Raw genomic sequence first — 11,470 nt, forward strand, 5'->3', positions numbered from 1 at the left:
CGTCAACGTTCTTTATGATTAGTTTTAGCAACTAAATTTTAATTGTTAATTTTAAACATTCTAACTTCCCATTTATTAGTAAGAAAAGTATAATTAATATTATATGTTTTCTCATTTTATTATATCATAAACATGAATATATTATTGGATTATGTTTTTTATGTCACTTTGAATTACGTAATAATATTTAGTTTTGAATATTTTAATCTACATATACTTCATGAATAAGATCCGCGGGTAAACCCGTGACCCGCGAATATCCGTGAATACAAGTGATGGATCTAAAAATAAATCTTTTAACCAAGATCCGCGGATTAATGGATCGTAAAAAAATCCGCGGGTGCGGGTGATGGATGCAGTGGATCCGCGCCCACGACCCGCGGGTGCCATTCCTACCATTGGATCAAACTATGACCTTATGAACTAGGACTAAAAGACTCGTGAACTAAAAGACTCATGAACTAGGGTTTGGTGTTGTTAATTTGGGGTTTGTGAGTCTAAATTAGTTGTTGAATCACTAGCACACTTTGTGTTGGTGAAAGGGGTATTGTTAGGGTTCATGGGTGACCCAAATACTAATGTTGACCTTGAAATGGGTTAAATGTGTGTAGTGTGACCCAACTAGTTGCTAAAGAATGAAGATTGCAGGAGGCCTTCAATTTCGAACGGATGGTTTCTCTCTTCCTAATCTCAATTTCGAACGGATATCTACTAAAGAAGAAACACCATTACAGGAGGCCTTCAATTGGATCAAAATAAAACCATCTTCGTAATTTGTAAGTTTCACTTGGTGTTTTGTGCAATCTGTAATTTTATTAGGGTTTTGTTACTGAACATCCGATATGTTTGCTAGAACTAAATTAGTCTATATTCATATTCAGCTTTAAAACTCTATCTGCTTGCGTGAATTAAAATCGTCTGTGAAGATTCAATTTAATTAGTTCTTTCTTTTGATTAACATCTCGCAAAAGATTTGATAGTAGAAATACGAAATTAGGGTTTAATCGTGTGATTGTATTTCGCTAGGGTTTAATTCTAGGGTTCTTATTTCATCAGGGTTTGAATATTTCATTAGTGTCTCACGAAAAATCAATTAGGGTTCGTTGATTTGAGTGATTAATGAGGATACGAATCCGTTGAATTATATGAATGATTAATGCGGATTCGATGGTTCATATCGTTACTCAATTTGATCTGCGAAATATTATATTAGGTATGCTAATAGCATTTTCTATGTTAGTGTATCAAGTAATTCGATTTGACTTTCATATTTTTCTGCTGTCCAACAAAGAATCTTCCATAATTATTATCTTTGATGTATAGTCATGAGTTTATGTACTCGAATTAGTCAATTAGATATAGATTTTCATATTCTGCTCTTAGTGTCTCAAGCTACGTTATAATACTATTAAAATTAATCAATGGATTTTGATATTGATCAACAGATTTGAAGAACGAAATCCAGTAAAGTTCAATCACGATGATTGTCAACATGAATTATGAAAATCGTCAACGACAGGTTATTCTATTGATTTAATATTTTTCCTCTGTTCATATTGCAAAATATATGCACATCGCACATAATCTTCATTCCAATTCCTACATTCGATAATCTTTATATTTGATATTTTTTGATTTTTTATTTCCCTGTTTTAGGATAGCTAAATAAAGAAACGATATGTTTGATATCTTATTTAAGGAAATTATTCACACGGTTATAATCATAATTCATAATCATCATTTAAATATGATTATAATAAAAAATGTTATTTTAAAATAACCTCAAACAAATTCCCCTAAATTAAGGGATTTTAAATTGGTCAGACCAATTAAGTGTTGTATATGTTAATGACAAATCAATTATCCATATTTATTCGCGATTTTGTTCCTCTGTTTTCACTATTTAGACTGTTACCCGTTCACAATTCATCTCACATTCAATCAAAACACAGAAGCAGAACTACAACAACAAGTAATATCACGAGAATGTCTGGATTAGAAGCCTTCACTCCTCTGAATCAAATCACCAAAGGGAGAGATGATCAGAAGGTGAGAGTCAAGGTGCATTATATCTGGAAGAAATTCTGGGTCAACAACTCATCTCAAGTGTCCTCAATAGAGATGGTTCTTGTGGACCAACATGTAAAATGTTTTTTGCTTTTGTATATCACATTAACAATCACACGCGATACCCTCTTCATATCTGCATTATGACCTCCAGTCACTTAACCGATTTCATTCTTTGATACTCAGGGAAATGAAATAAGGGCTTGCATTGAGAAGGAGACTGTCAAGTACTTTGAACCCTCATTCAAGGATGATCGTTTCATTATTCTCAGTAAGTTTTTTGTAAGATATGTTGATGATTATTGAAAGTTCATTCCTAACGTCCACAAGATTGTAATCTTTAAGAGCAGTGGAGTACAAAAGTGGCTAGACTTTGAGATTGATTCTGATTTATTTCGAATTGTCACTTTTGCTCAAGTGAATGAGAAACTGTTGACAACTGATGAAGTTTTTGGTAACTACATATTTAACCTTATGAAAGATAGTATAAGGTTGTCACACTTATTGCTTAAATTTTTTTGAACATGAACAGATGATGTTGGAAGGGTGGTTCACATAACTGCAGATCGGGTTATTCGGGACAAAAATGTCGTGCGTATAAAAGGTTGGAATTTCAATTGCTTGCTGCAAGGTGAGGGAGTTAACCCTATGTACAGATTCAGTTTTAACTTTAGTAACTTGTGAATAACTCTTTGATTTTATAATAATATAGTAGTGAGCATATTCGTTGCGCTCTTTGGGATCCAGACAACAATGATTATTAAGGACCAAACTGGTGCTTGTGAAATCATTTTATTTGATACCCAACTAAATAAGATTGTGAATAAAAAGTAAGGAATGGTTGGCCACAAGAGCTAATGCTGCAAGTATTCATCGTTTACATGTTTTTTAATAAGTCCATTGGTTATTGGTTAATGATGATTGTTTAGATGGAATCTGAAACCAAACTTGAATTGATGACATAGTTTATGAAAGCATTAAGTAGAAATTGTGATTAGCACCGAAAATCGTTGGCTACTTTTTGTTATCAAGAAAGAGTGTTTTTGATATTTATAGGCGGGTTTTGAGTCTGTGAAAAGAACATTAACACATTAACACTCTTTAATTGCAGTTGTACAATTTTAGTTTAGAGGTAATGATGATAGGTAATAAGGAAAGAAATTGATTATTTATGATATTAAATTGTGGTTTGGAGTGATACTAATTTTAAATAAGTGTGTAAGTAGCTGGAAAAACATGGAGGTTGTAATTTGTGTAGGTAAAGGTAATGCTGTATTTCTAAGAGATTGGGGTTATAAATCGTCTAATTTCCTGATATCGTCCAATTCATATTTTGCCCATTAGTATGTAAACGGGTTGAAATTGCTACCTCCATTAAAACTTCATTTATTAGCTAAAACAAGCTTTTATAACGTGTATTGTTAGTTTCTTATATAAACGGGTTGAAATTGCTACCTCCGTTCTTCCTGTTTGTGTTTCGCGTGGTTCGTCTGATTTCTTTTCGGGTTCTTCTGGTGCTTCAATTCGAGGTTATGTTTCAATTATTACAGGTCTTATGCAGTTCCGGCAATGGCGAGAAGGTAGTGAGAAATTCGAAGACGGTGAAAGTAAATATAATGACAGGTACTCGGTAGTTATTATTATTCTTGTCATTGTTATTACAACTGAGGGAATGTATTTTTGCTAATGTTTCTAATTATAGTCACACCATATGTTTAATGACTCATTCATTCTTGGAACATTAAGGAAGTGGATACATATGAAGAATTAAGGATGTCTATAAGTGAATCAAGCCATATGGCAACCATCCTGGTGATATTGATGGTGTTATCAAGGCAACATCAAGTTTCATGGCTATTTTTTTAATAGCAAAAGATGTTGATGATGGTGATTAAGTACTTTCATGACATGTGTGTGGTTTATTGTGGTGTAAAAACTGGATTTATTCTTTTAACAAGTACAGAGAAGATAAAGCTTCTTAATTTTGACTTGGTTGGTTCCATTTGCATAAATAAAGTATTCTGTGGCTGGTTCCAATTGCAGTTTGTGTTTCATAATGTAGACACGAGATGTAGTGATGGATTTCGTTTGGGTCTTAGCGCAGGGGTATTTTATATACCATTTTACCAATATATGTTTTATCATTATTGAAGATCAGCTATATTTATAATTTTGTATATGTGATATTTATAAAGACCAAATTCACCAAATTGTATTTTTTAAAAATGATAATAAATATTGTTATTTTCTGCAATATCCCATCAAGCTTAACAATGTATGGGTGGATGAGTCTATGGGTTGGGTAATTATCTATAGTATTATAATTTGACAAAATTTCATTCCTCGTCCCTGAACTTAACATCGACTTTGACTCCCGGTCCTTTTTTTTTTTTTTTTGTGCATTTCGAGTCCCCAAACTATGAAAAGAGTACATCCCTCGTCCCCCGTCTACTTTCTGTCAAGACCTATCGTTACCCCTTATCACGTGCATGTCATGTGAGGGTATTTTTGTCATTGTTTTTTCTTCTTCTATCATAAAAACCCCTAATTTCACATAGTTCTTCAACCTAAATCAAATCCCCCATCACCAAATCGACACCAGTCCTTCATCAACCTACTGCAGCTTTTTTTTGTTCCACCTCATTTTACAATCTAAATCAACATAAACATTCTTCTCAGTCCTAAAATCCAATTAAGATTGTAGCCGGTAAATCAAGTATCCAGTGAAGGTTGATGTTTCAGATCGTGATTGAAGCAACTATTTATTTGTGTTAAAGAAACAAATTCATGAACTCATGAAGTTACAAATCTTATTAAAGAAACAAATATGGGAACCCATGGAGTGTAAAATCCAGATCTGAAACATATTTCGAGGTGTGGGTTTTACTATGTTCAGATCTTGAGCACTGACTTTTGGACTCCAACTTATTTGTTAGTGTAACTAGTTCATCGTTCATATTCTTCTTCAATACCCGTTTTTTCTACCCATCTTCGTACATGTATTCGTCACCCAGTGGAATAAATATAGGTGATTTGGTTTCTTTTTTTCTTTAAATGAGTTAATACTCATTTCAGTTGCAAAAATCAAGGAGATTTTGAGCTATATTATTTCGTTGATTTATGTTTAACAAAGTTAGGTTTTTTAATTTAATTATGTTAGTTTTTTTAATTTGGATTGGTTTGTAATCAATTTTGATTTGCAGGGCATGTTAGGAGGAAGATGAAACTGAACTGTGTGAAATTTTAATGTGTGAAATTTTAATTTGCAGATGAAATTGAACTGTGGTGATGATGATAAAACAATTTAATTTATTTCTTTATTTGCAATGGAATGTTTATAGAAATTAATGGAACAAATTAATGGAACGAATTAGATTTTTGATTTGATTTATGTAATGTTTTGAATTTTAGGTTGGTGAATGATGTTTATAAGTTAGGGTTTGTGATTTAGTAGTAGAAAGAGTGAGATGTGAAGAGTGAGCTGTGAAGATTTGAGGGTTTTTATGATAGAAGAAGAAAAGACAATGACAAAAATGCTCTCACATGACATGCACGTTATAAGGGGTAACGGTAGGTTTTGACAGAAAGTAGACGGGGGGACGAGGGATGTACTCTTTTCATAGTTTGGGGACTCGGAATGCACAAAAAAAAAAGAAAAAGGACCGGGAGTCAAAGTCGATGTTAAGTTCAGGGACGAGGAATAAAATTTTGTCTTATAATTTTCATTTTTTTGTTTTATGTACCAATTGTTAGAAGACGTGTATGTGTCCTGTAGCAGTGACAAAATGGATAGATGGGTCTATGGGTTGGACTATGGGTCAAAAATGTCAATCTTAAAAAGGGTCAAAATGAGCTTTGCTAAAGAGTTGACCTTTTGAAAGTTAATTTCTAATATTTACCTGTTTGCAAAAGTTGGACAAGGATTTTTACATAGTTCATAAAACAAAGGTTAGTTGATCAATCGTTGTTGTTGAATAATCGTTATTTGAAAAACAAAGGTTAGTTGTTCTTATATTTTTCTTGTGATTTACATGTTTTAGGATTCTGTTTTTCATGGAAGAATGTTTTTATCAACAAGTATTTTAGGGTTCTTCGTTCATTTAAAGGTTTATTAATTATTCTTCATTTATACATCAAAATTGATACATGTAATATGAATTGATACTGATAAGCATAATCTATTATTTGTGTTCGATTGTTTTTTCCAATCATTATATGCACCTATAATTTATTCAAATGAATTTTCAATTGTTTTTTGTTGCTACATCGAAATTGTTTCGAAGATAGATTAGAAGATTGGTTTCAGTAAATCTACAATAGAGTTTTTAAGCATCTAAATTAGGGTTTTCTCTAAAGCTACTTCTAATATAAGGTACATTTTACATTTTTGAAGATTGGTTTCAGTAATTCAGAGTTTGCCACTTTTGGTATATTTTATAGTGGATATAGAAGACATGTGCAAATGAGATGGGAAGATGAAGACCTGCAGATCAGCAATGGTTGGCTGAATGTACTTAGAGATCTAGATTTGAAAAAAAGAACTGGATGAAATTTTCTGCAATGATAAAGAAACCTTTGATTTGATCATCTTTGACAATGAAGAGATTGAATAGAATCCTCCAGCCAACAAACCCACCATTGTTCATTAACATTTTAGTGAATAAAAATGCTACAAAAATGGTAAGCTAATTGTTGTTAATCAATAAAACCATTCGCTTTGTGCATAAGTAATCATACTTTATATTGTTATTAAATATAAAACATGTAAGAGGTTTTATTAATTTTGTTTACAAGAGTTGCCAACAGAATGGATCACAAAAGTTGATAAACATCCAAATTTGTGCGATAAGAAGACCCTGACCATATTTTTGTAACAACTGTTTCATAGAAGCTCAGTGAGGTTTAGATACACCTATAATTTAAATTCTACACATTCACAACCAAATTTTCAATTGAATTCTACACGTTTACTGCTAATAAAATCAATTTTTTTTTTTTTTTTTTTTTTTTTTTTTTTTTTTTTTTTTTTTTTTTTTTTTTGCATCTGTCATTTCTATTTGAAGTGTCTTTGTGGAGGTTATATGTGTTTAACCATTATTCGACAGAGAATTCAGTTCCTTGAAAAAAGTATTAGGAACTTGATTTTAGTCCTGATAGTATTTGTAGGATTGTACAAGTTATTGATTCAAGAATTCGTCCGGTCCGTTTCAGTGGGAATTGAGGCAGACAACTAATCAAGTGTTGCAGTTGTTTCAGGATAATTATCCTGAATTTATTGCGAAACATGTATTGAATTGTTCTAAATTGTTATGTATATGTTTATTATGCTTATAAGGTGTTTGATTACATGTTTGTGTGAACTGATTATGTGACGTGGTTGTGTTTATTAGGTCTTTATCAATGTGTCGTTTCTATATGTTGCTTTTTTAAGATAATTAGTCTGTTTTTCACCTAAAGGACTAAGACCAAGTTTGTGTTTGCTGGAGTACGTTCAAAGACTGCTGAAACCCTTTTCAAGTGAGTATCAACTTTTAGTTTTAAATCTGTTAATCATTTTAATAAGTAGTTATTGTTATCTAAGTATGATTTGTTTTGTTTTGGTTAATTTTAGGTACATAGCACCCGAGTTGGTTCCTGTTCAACATGGTAGGCTTAGCCGTGAAGGAGAGCAAGAATACACATAGAGTGAGTCTGCTATTGAAGAGATCATTAAGCTGCAATCAAACACTGCATCGAGATACCTGCTCCTGAGGTATACCATAATTTTATTTGATTAACTCTGATGAATAATAATAATATTATCAAATGATAATACTTAATGTGTATGTTTATTATTGCTTAAAAGTATGCTTGATTTAATATATTAAGATATGTTACTATAGTTTGTATTTAAGAACATTTATTTTGAGGTGTTTTGATAGAATTAATAACCAAAAGTTATCTCAAAGTGAGAATCTTGATAAAATAATTTGTTGGCCGAATACAATGACTACAACATTTTAATGAACATAAACCTATTACCAATGGCTACAAATTGTTTACTGTTGGAGGTGTTGCAGTGTTTCACAATGCAAGCACAAGATTTACGGGTTTTTCTAGGGTAAAGATCAGACGTGGTCGTGGTTTTTCTAGCTAAATGAGCTACCTTTTATGATCATTAGATTAATTTGGTGCTGGGTTTGCTAAAAAGGGAAGAAAATAAGGTGTTTTCATTTAGTTGTTTGTAGTTAATTTTTGGTATTATTTTGGAGGGTTTTGCCTTTGGTGGTATGAATATGAAGACCTGAAACATAGCCCCTTTTCATTTTAACTTGAAAAAGAAATTTATATTATTTTATCTGGTAACTTATTTCTCAAATCAATTAAAGGGTCCAATTTTTCACCTATAAGATTATAGTAAATGTGAATGAATTTTGCAGCTACTTGAGCAAAGCTAACAATAATAGCAATAAGGATCAATTTACTTGAAGCTGGTACGAGTTTTCTTTTTAGATTATGTACGAATTACCTGATTTTTTCATGTAGGTAAGCTTGAGACACGGATCGAACCTTGCATGACAACTCGGAATTAACGACTCAGATTACATGGGATGCTGATGTTAATTTAAATCATGCCACTAGGCTGTGGATTTAAAAGGTTCTTTAAAGAATGCAAACAAGGTTGAGAGGCTGATAAAAGAAGTTATATCATAAGTTTGATATTCTCTTTTTCAGTATTGTCTTTATTTTCATTCTACCTTCATGCATCTTCTTAGAGATTTTAGTTACCGTTTTCAAGTTTGAAGTTCGTTGTTAATTTTTCATCATCTTGGTGATGTTGATGGCCAGATTTAACTCTCGGGAGTTTGCAAACAAGTTCTCATACAAATCAAAATGAAAAGGTGTAATCTGAGTCATTCCATAATTTGCACCTCTGTACAAATTGATTTAGCTGTTTATGTATATTATAGGTTGATAATAGAATTATTGGTGAAGGGGAAATTCGTAGTTAATGAACAGTAGTCAAATAGGTAGATATTTAATTAATTGTATTATATACATGGTATATGTCAACGTACAAATGAAAAATCACTACGTGATTACACATAAATCATTCTGAGTACTCCGTTAATTATTACCTGGTTCTTAATATATTTATGCTCGAAGATAATCAATTGAGAATCAAACAATAAGTACATGATAATGACAAATAATACATAACAACATGAGACAAGAGATATGTATAAAAACACATTTTTCCTTTTAAAAGTTGATGTTGAAAAATGCAAACCCATGTATAAAATTGAAAAATCAATAACTTGTCAACTATTAATATAGAGTAGAATCTTTATATAGCAAACATGAATGATTACACTGAGAATGACATAAAATGAGTCATGCTACAACAAATAAACTTTCACAAAGGTCAACTTAACAATGTTAACTTTTACAGATGTGTTCATTGTATTCAATACTCTTGCAAATTGTTTATAGTTCATCAAATGCCTATAGTCATTACAATATCTTTTATACTCTATCTCACGAAATCGTGGGTTTTAAACTGATGTGTTACTACACACCAGTCAACACTTCTCCTTTCACCTTTTTAGGCATCACTAAACTTAATTACAACAATAATAACTTAAAACTAATTACAAAATAGTTCATGTTCAAATCTCACAAATTTGCGGGTTATAACCTGAATTTTGTTCAACTTCATGATTTGCATTGATTTGTATCTTATACACAATTTTTGTCGATCACATTAATGTACTCATACATAATATATTACATTTACAATTTTTATTGCCGAAACCCGCAAATCTTGCGGGTCTTAAGCTAGTACGAATTAATTTAGTGTATATTCACTTACTAACATTATGTACAACTAATTAATCGTAAAGGCTATAGTTAGACAAATCTTCAAAATTATTATGCATATTCTTATATTCTTAATTATATTATCGAACAAAAATTACCACCACCATGTAAACTACAGAACGCACATACCAAATTAATGAATCACAAGATGCAGTTATGCAATTTCAAACACAGGTGTTGTTAAGGGCAAACGCATAAAACAAAAATATTGTCAAAACACCTTACCGTAAATAAAGACGATCTTGCGGCGGGTCCCTCGCCTCGTATTATACATAAAAGCAAGTATTTTTTCATGTGTTTGCTTGACGATGTATTGTTGTTTTGCTATGGCCTTCTATTTTTGCTCATTAAGAGAATCTTATATTAGTAGTTTTGTGTAACTTTGAATAAATCTTTGACATAATTATGCGGACAGTCTCTGTGATTTGCATAGATTACGCGCTTAGTCCTTAAACTATTTTACTTGAGTCGACGGTCCTCGTAGTTCGTAAATATTACGCGTGAAGTCATTGACCCTCAAGAGCATTATTATTTTTTTTTTCTAAGTCTTTCCATGTGCAGAGAACATGAGGGTATTTTGTTCAATTTACCTATCATCTTCTTCCCCTTGAATTTAACAATCGCAGACATAAAAAAATTGCAATTTTATGATATCCAAATCCAAATAAATTTTAATACACAATATAAATCTATAATATGCCTATAAAATACCCAAGCTTTGAATGAAGCTTAATGTACTCCAAATCATAACCTATTGAATCATGTATTAGTGAAATGGATCAGAGCAAAAATGTTTCGATTAAATACTCTTCATGTATTAGACCATACCAAGTGATCAGGGCAAAGTCCCTTACCGACGCCCATATACGAGCAAATCAACCCAAACAAACACCAACAATAAACACAAATATTAAATATTTATAATTTTGTCAGATTTGATTGGATACAAACAACATCAGGCCATAACTCAAACACAATTAGTTGCAACGTGAGTTTCCAGCAATCCATCATCTCATCTTCACCGGAAAAATAAAACCCAAATCCATCCATAATTGACATTACGATTTTTTCGGCGGTGGGATGTGATTTGAGTTTTCAGGCCATTGGTAAACGTCAGCGGTGGTAAATGGCGGTGGTGGTACAACAATTTCAAGACTTCGACAGTTGTGGGTACGGTAGTTATGAAATCGATTTCTTGCATGTGATTGCATCTTGTTGAATCTGAGTCAAAAACCCACAGGGACTGGTATGTAATATAATACTAAAAAAGAAAAGAAAGGTATAAAAAAAAGGTACCGAAGTGGTGATTAAAAAGAAAAAGAAATACAAAGTAAAAAAATGTTTACGTATAAGGACCCTTTTACCCTCACGTGACTGGCTCATAATGATAGGCAGATGATTCTCACACACTAAGAATTGATCCATGCACATAAACATACTATTATACCCTTACTTTATAATTATGAAGGTTCAATTCCCTAGATAAATTTAGGGATATAAATGTAAATTTAGTGCAAAAAAGTGTGTATGGATTAATTCTTGG

At 31.8% G+C, this 11,470-nt stretch overlaps 1 protein-coding gene and 1 long non-coding RNA gene across 8 annotated transcripts; both read left to right on the top strand.

The window, feature by feature from the left end:
- The first annotated feature begins 637 nt into the window (after nucleotides 1-637).
- LOC139898919 (uncharacterized) lies at nucleotides 638-4,268 on the top strand. 6 transcript variants are annotated; one of them, XM_071881722.1, is made up of 9 exons: nucleotides 638-776; nucleotides 1,446-1,519; nucleotides 1,953-2,142; nucleotides 2,254-2,338; nucleotides 2,413-2,521; nucleotides 2,600-2,698; nucleotides 2,780-2,929; nucleotides 3,618-3,690; nucleotides 3,814-4,268. In XM_071881722.1, exons 4-7 carry the CDS (start codon nucleotides 2,318-2,320, stop codon nucleotides 2,899-2,901), a joined length of 351 nt encoding a protein of 116 aa, XP_071737823.1. In that variant the 5' UTR covers nucleotides 638-776; nucleotides 1,446-1,519; nucleotides 1,953-2,142; nucleotides 2,254-2,317; the 3' UTR covers nucleotides 2,902-2,929; nucleotides 3,618-3,690; nucleotides 3,814-4,268. The 6 variants fall into 6 exon arrangements, with proteins under 6 accessions (XP_071737823.1, XP_071737825.1, XP_071737824.1 ...); XM_071881724.1 differs by having other exon boundaries at nucleotides 2,783-2,929; XM_071881723.1 differs by having other exon boundaries at nucleotides 1,953-2,049.
- A 2,220-nt stretch (nucleotides 4,269-6,488) lies between these two features.
- On the top strand, nucleotides 6,489-9,118 carry LOC139898920 (uncharacterized). Of its 2 annotated transcripts, XR_011777215.1 has the most exons (4): nucleotides 6,489-6,747; nucleotides 7,525-7,584; nucleotides 7,679-7,819; nucleotides 8,593-9,118. It is a non-coding gene; the product is annotated as an uncharacterized lncRNA (long non-coding RNA). The 2 variants fall into 2 exon arrangements; XR_011777214.1 differs by lacking the exon at nucleotides 6,489-6,747 and having other exon boundaries at nucleotides 7,149-7,584.
- Nucleotides 9,119-11,470: the final 2,352 nt, after the last annotated feature.

Source organism: Rutidosis leptorrhynchoides, chromosome 3 (assembly GCF_046630445.1).
Source record: "Rutidosis leptorrhynchoides isolate AG116_Rl617_1_P2 chromosome 3, CSIRO_AGI_Rlap_v1, whole genome shotgun sequence".
Taxonomy (NCBI): Eukaryota; Viridiplantae; Streptophyta; class Magnoliopsida; order Asterales; family Asteraceae; genus Rutidosis; species Rutidosis leptorrhynchoides.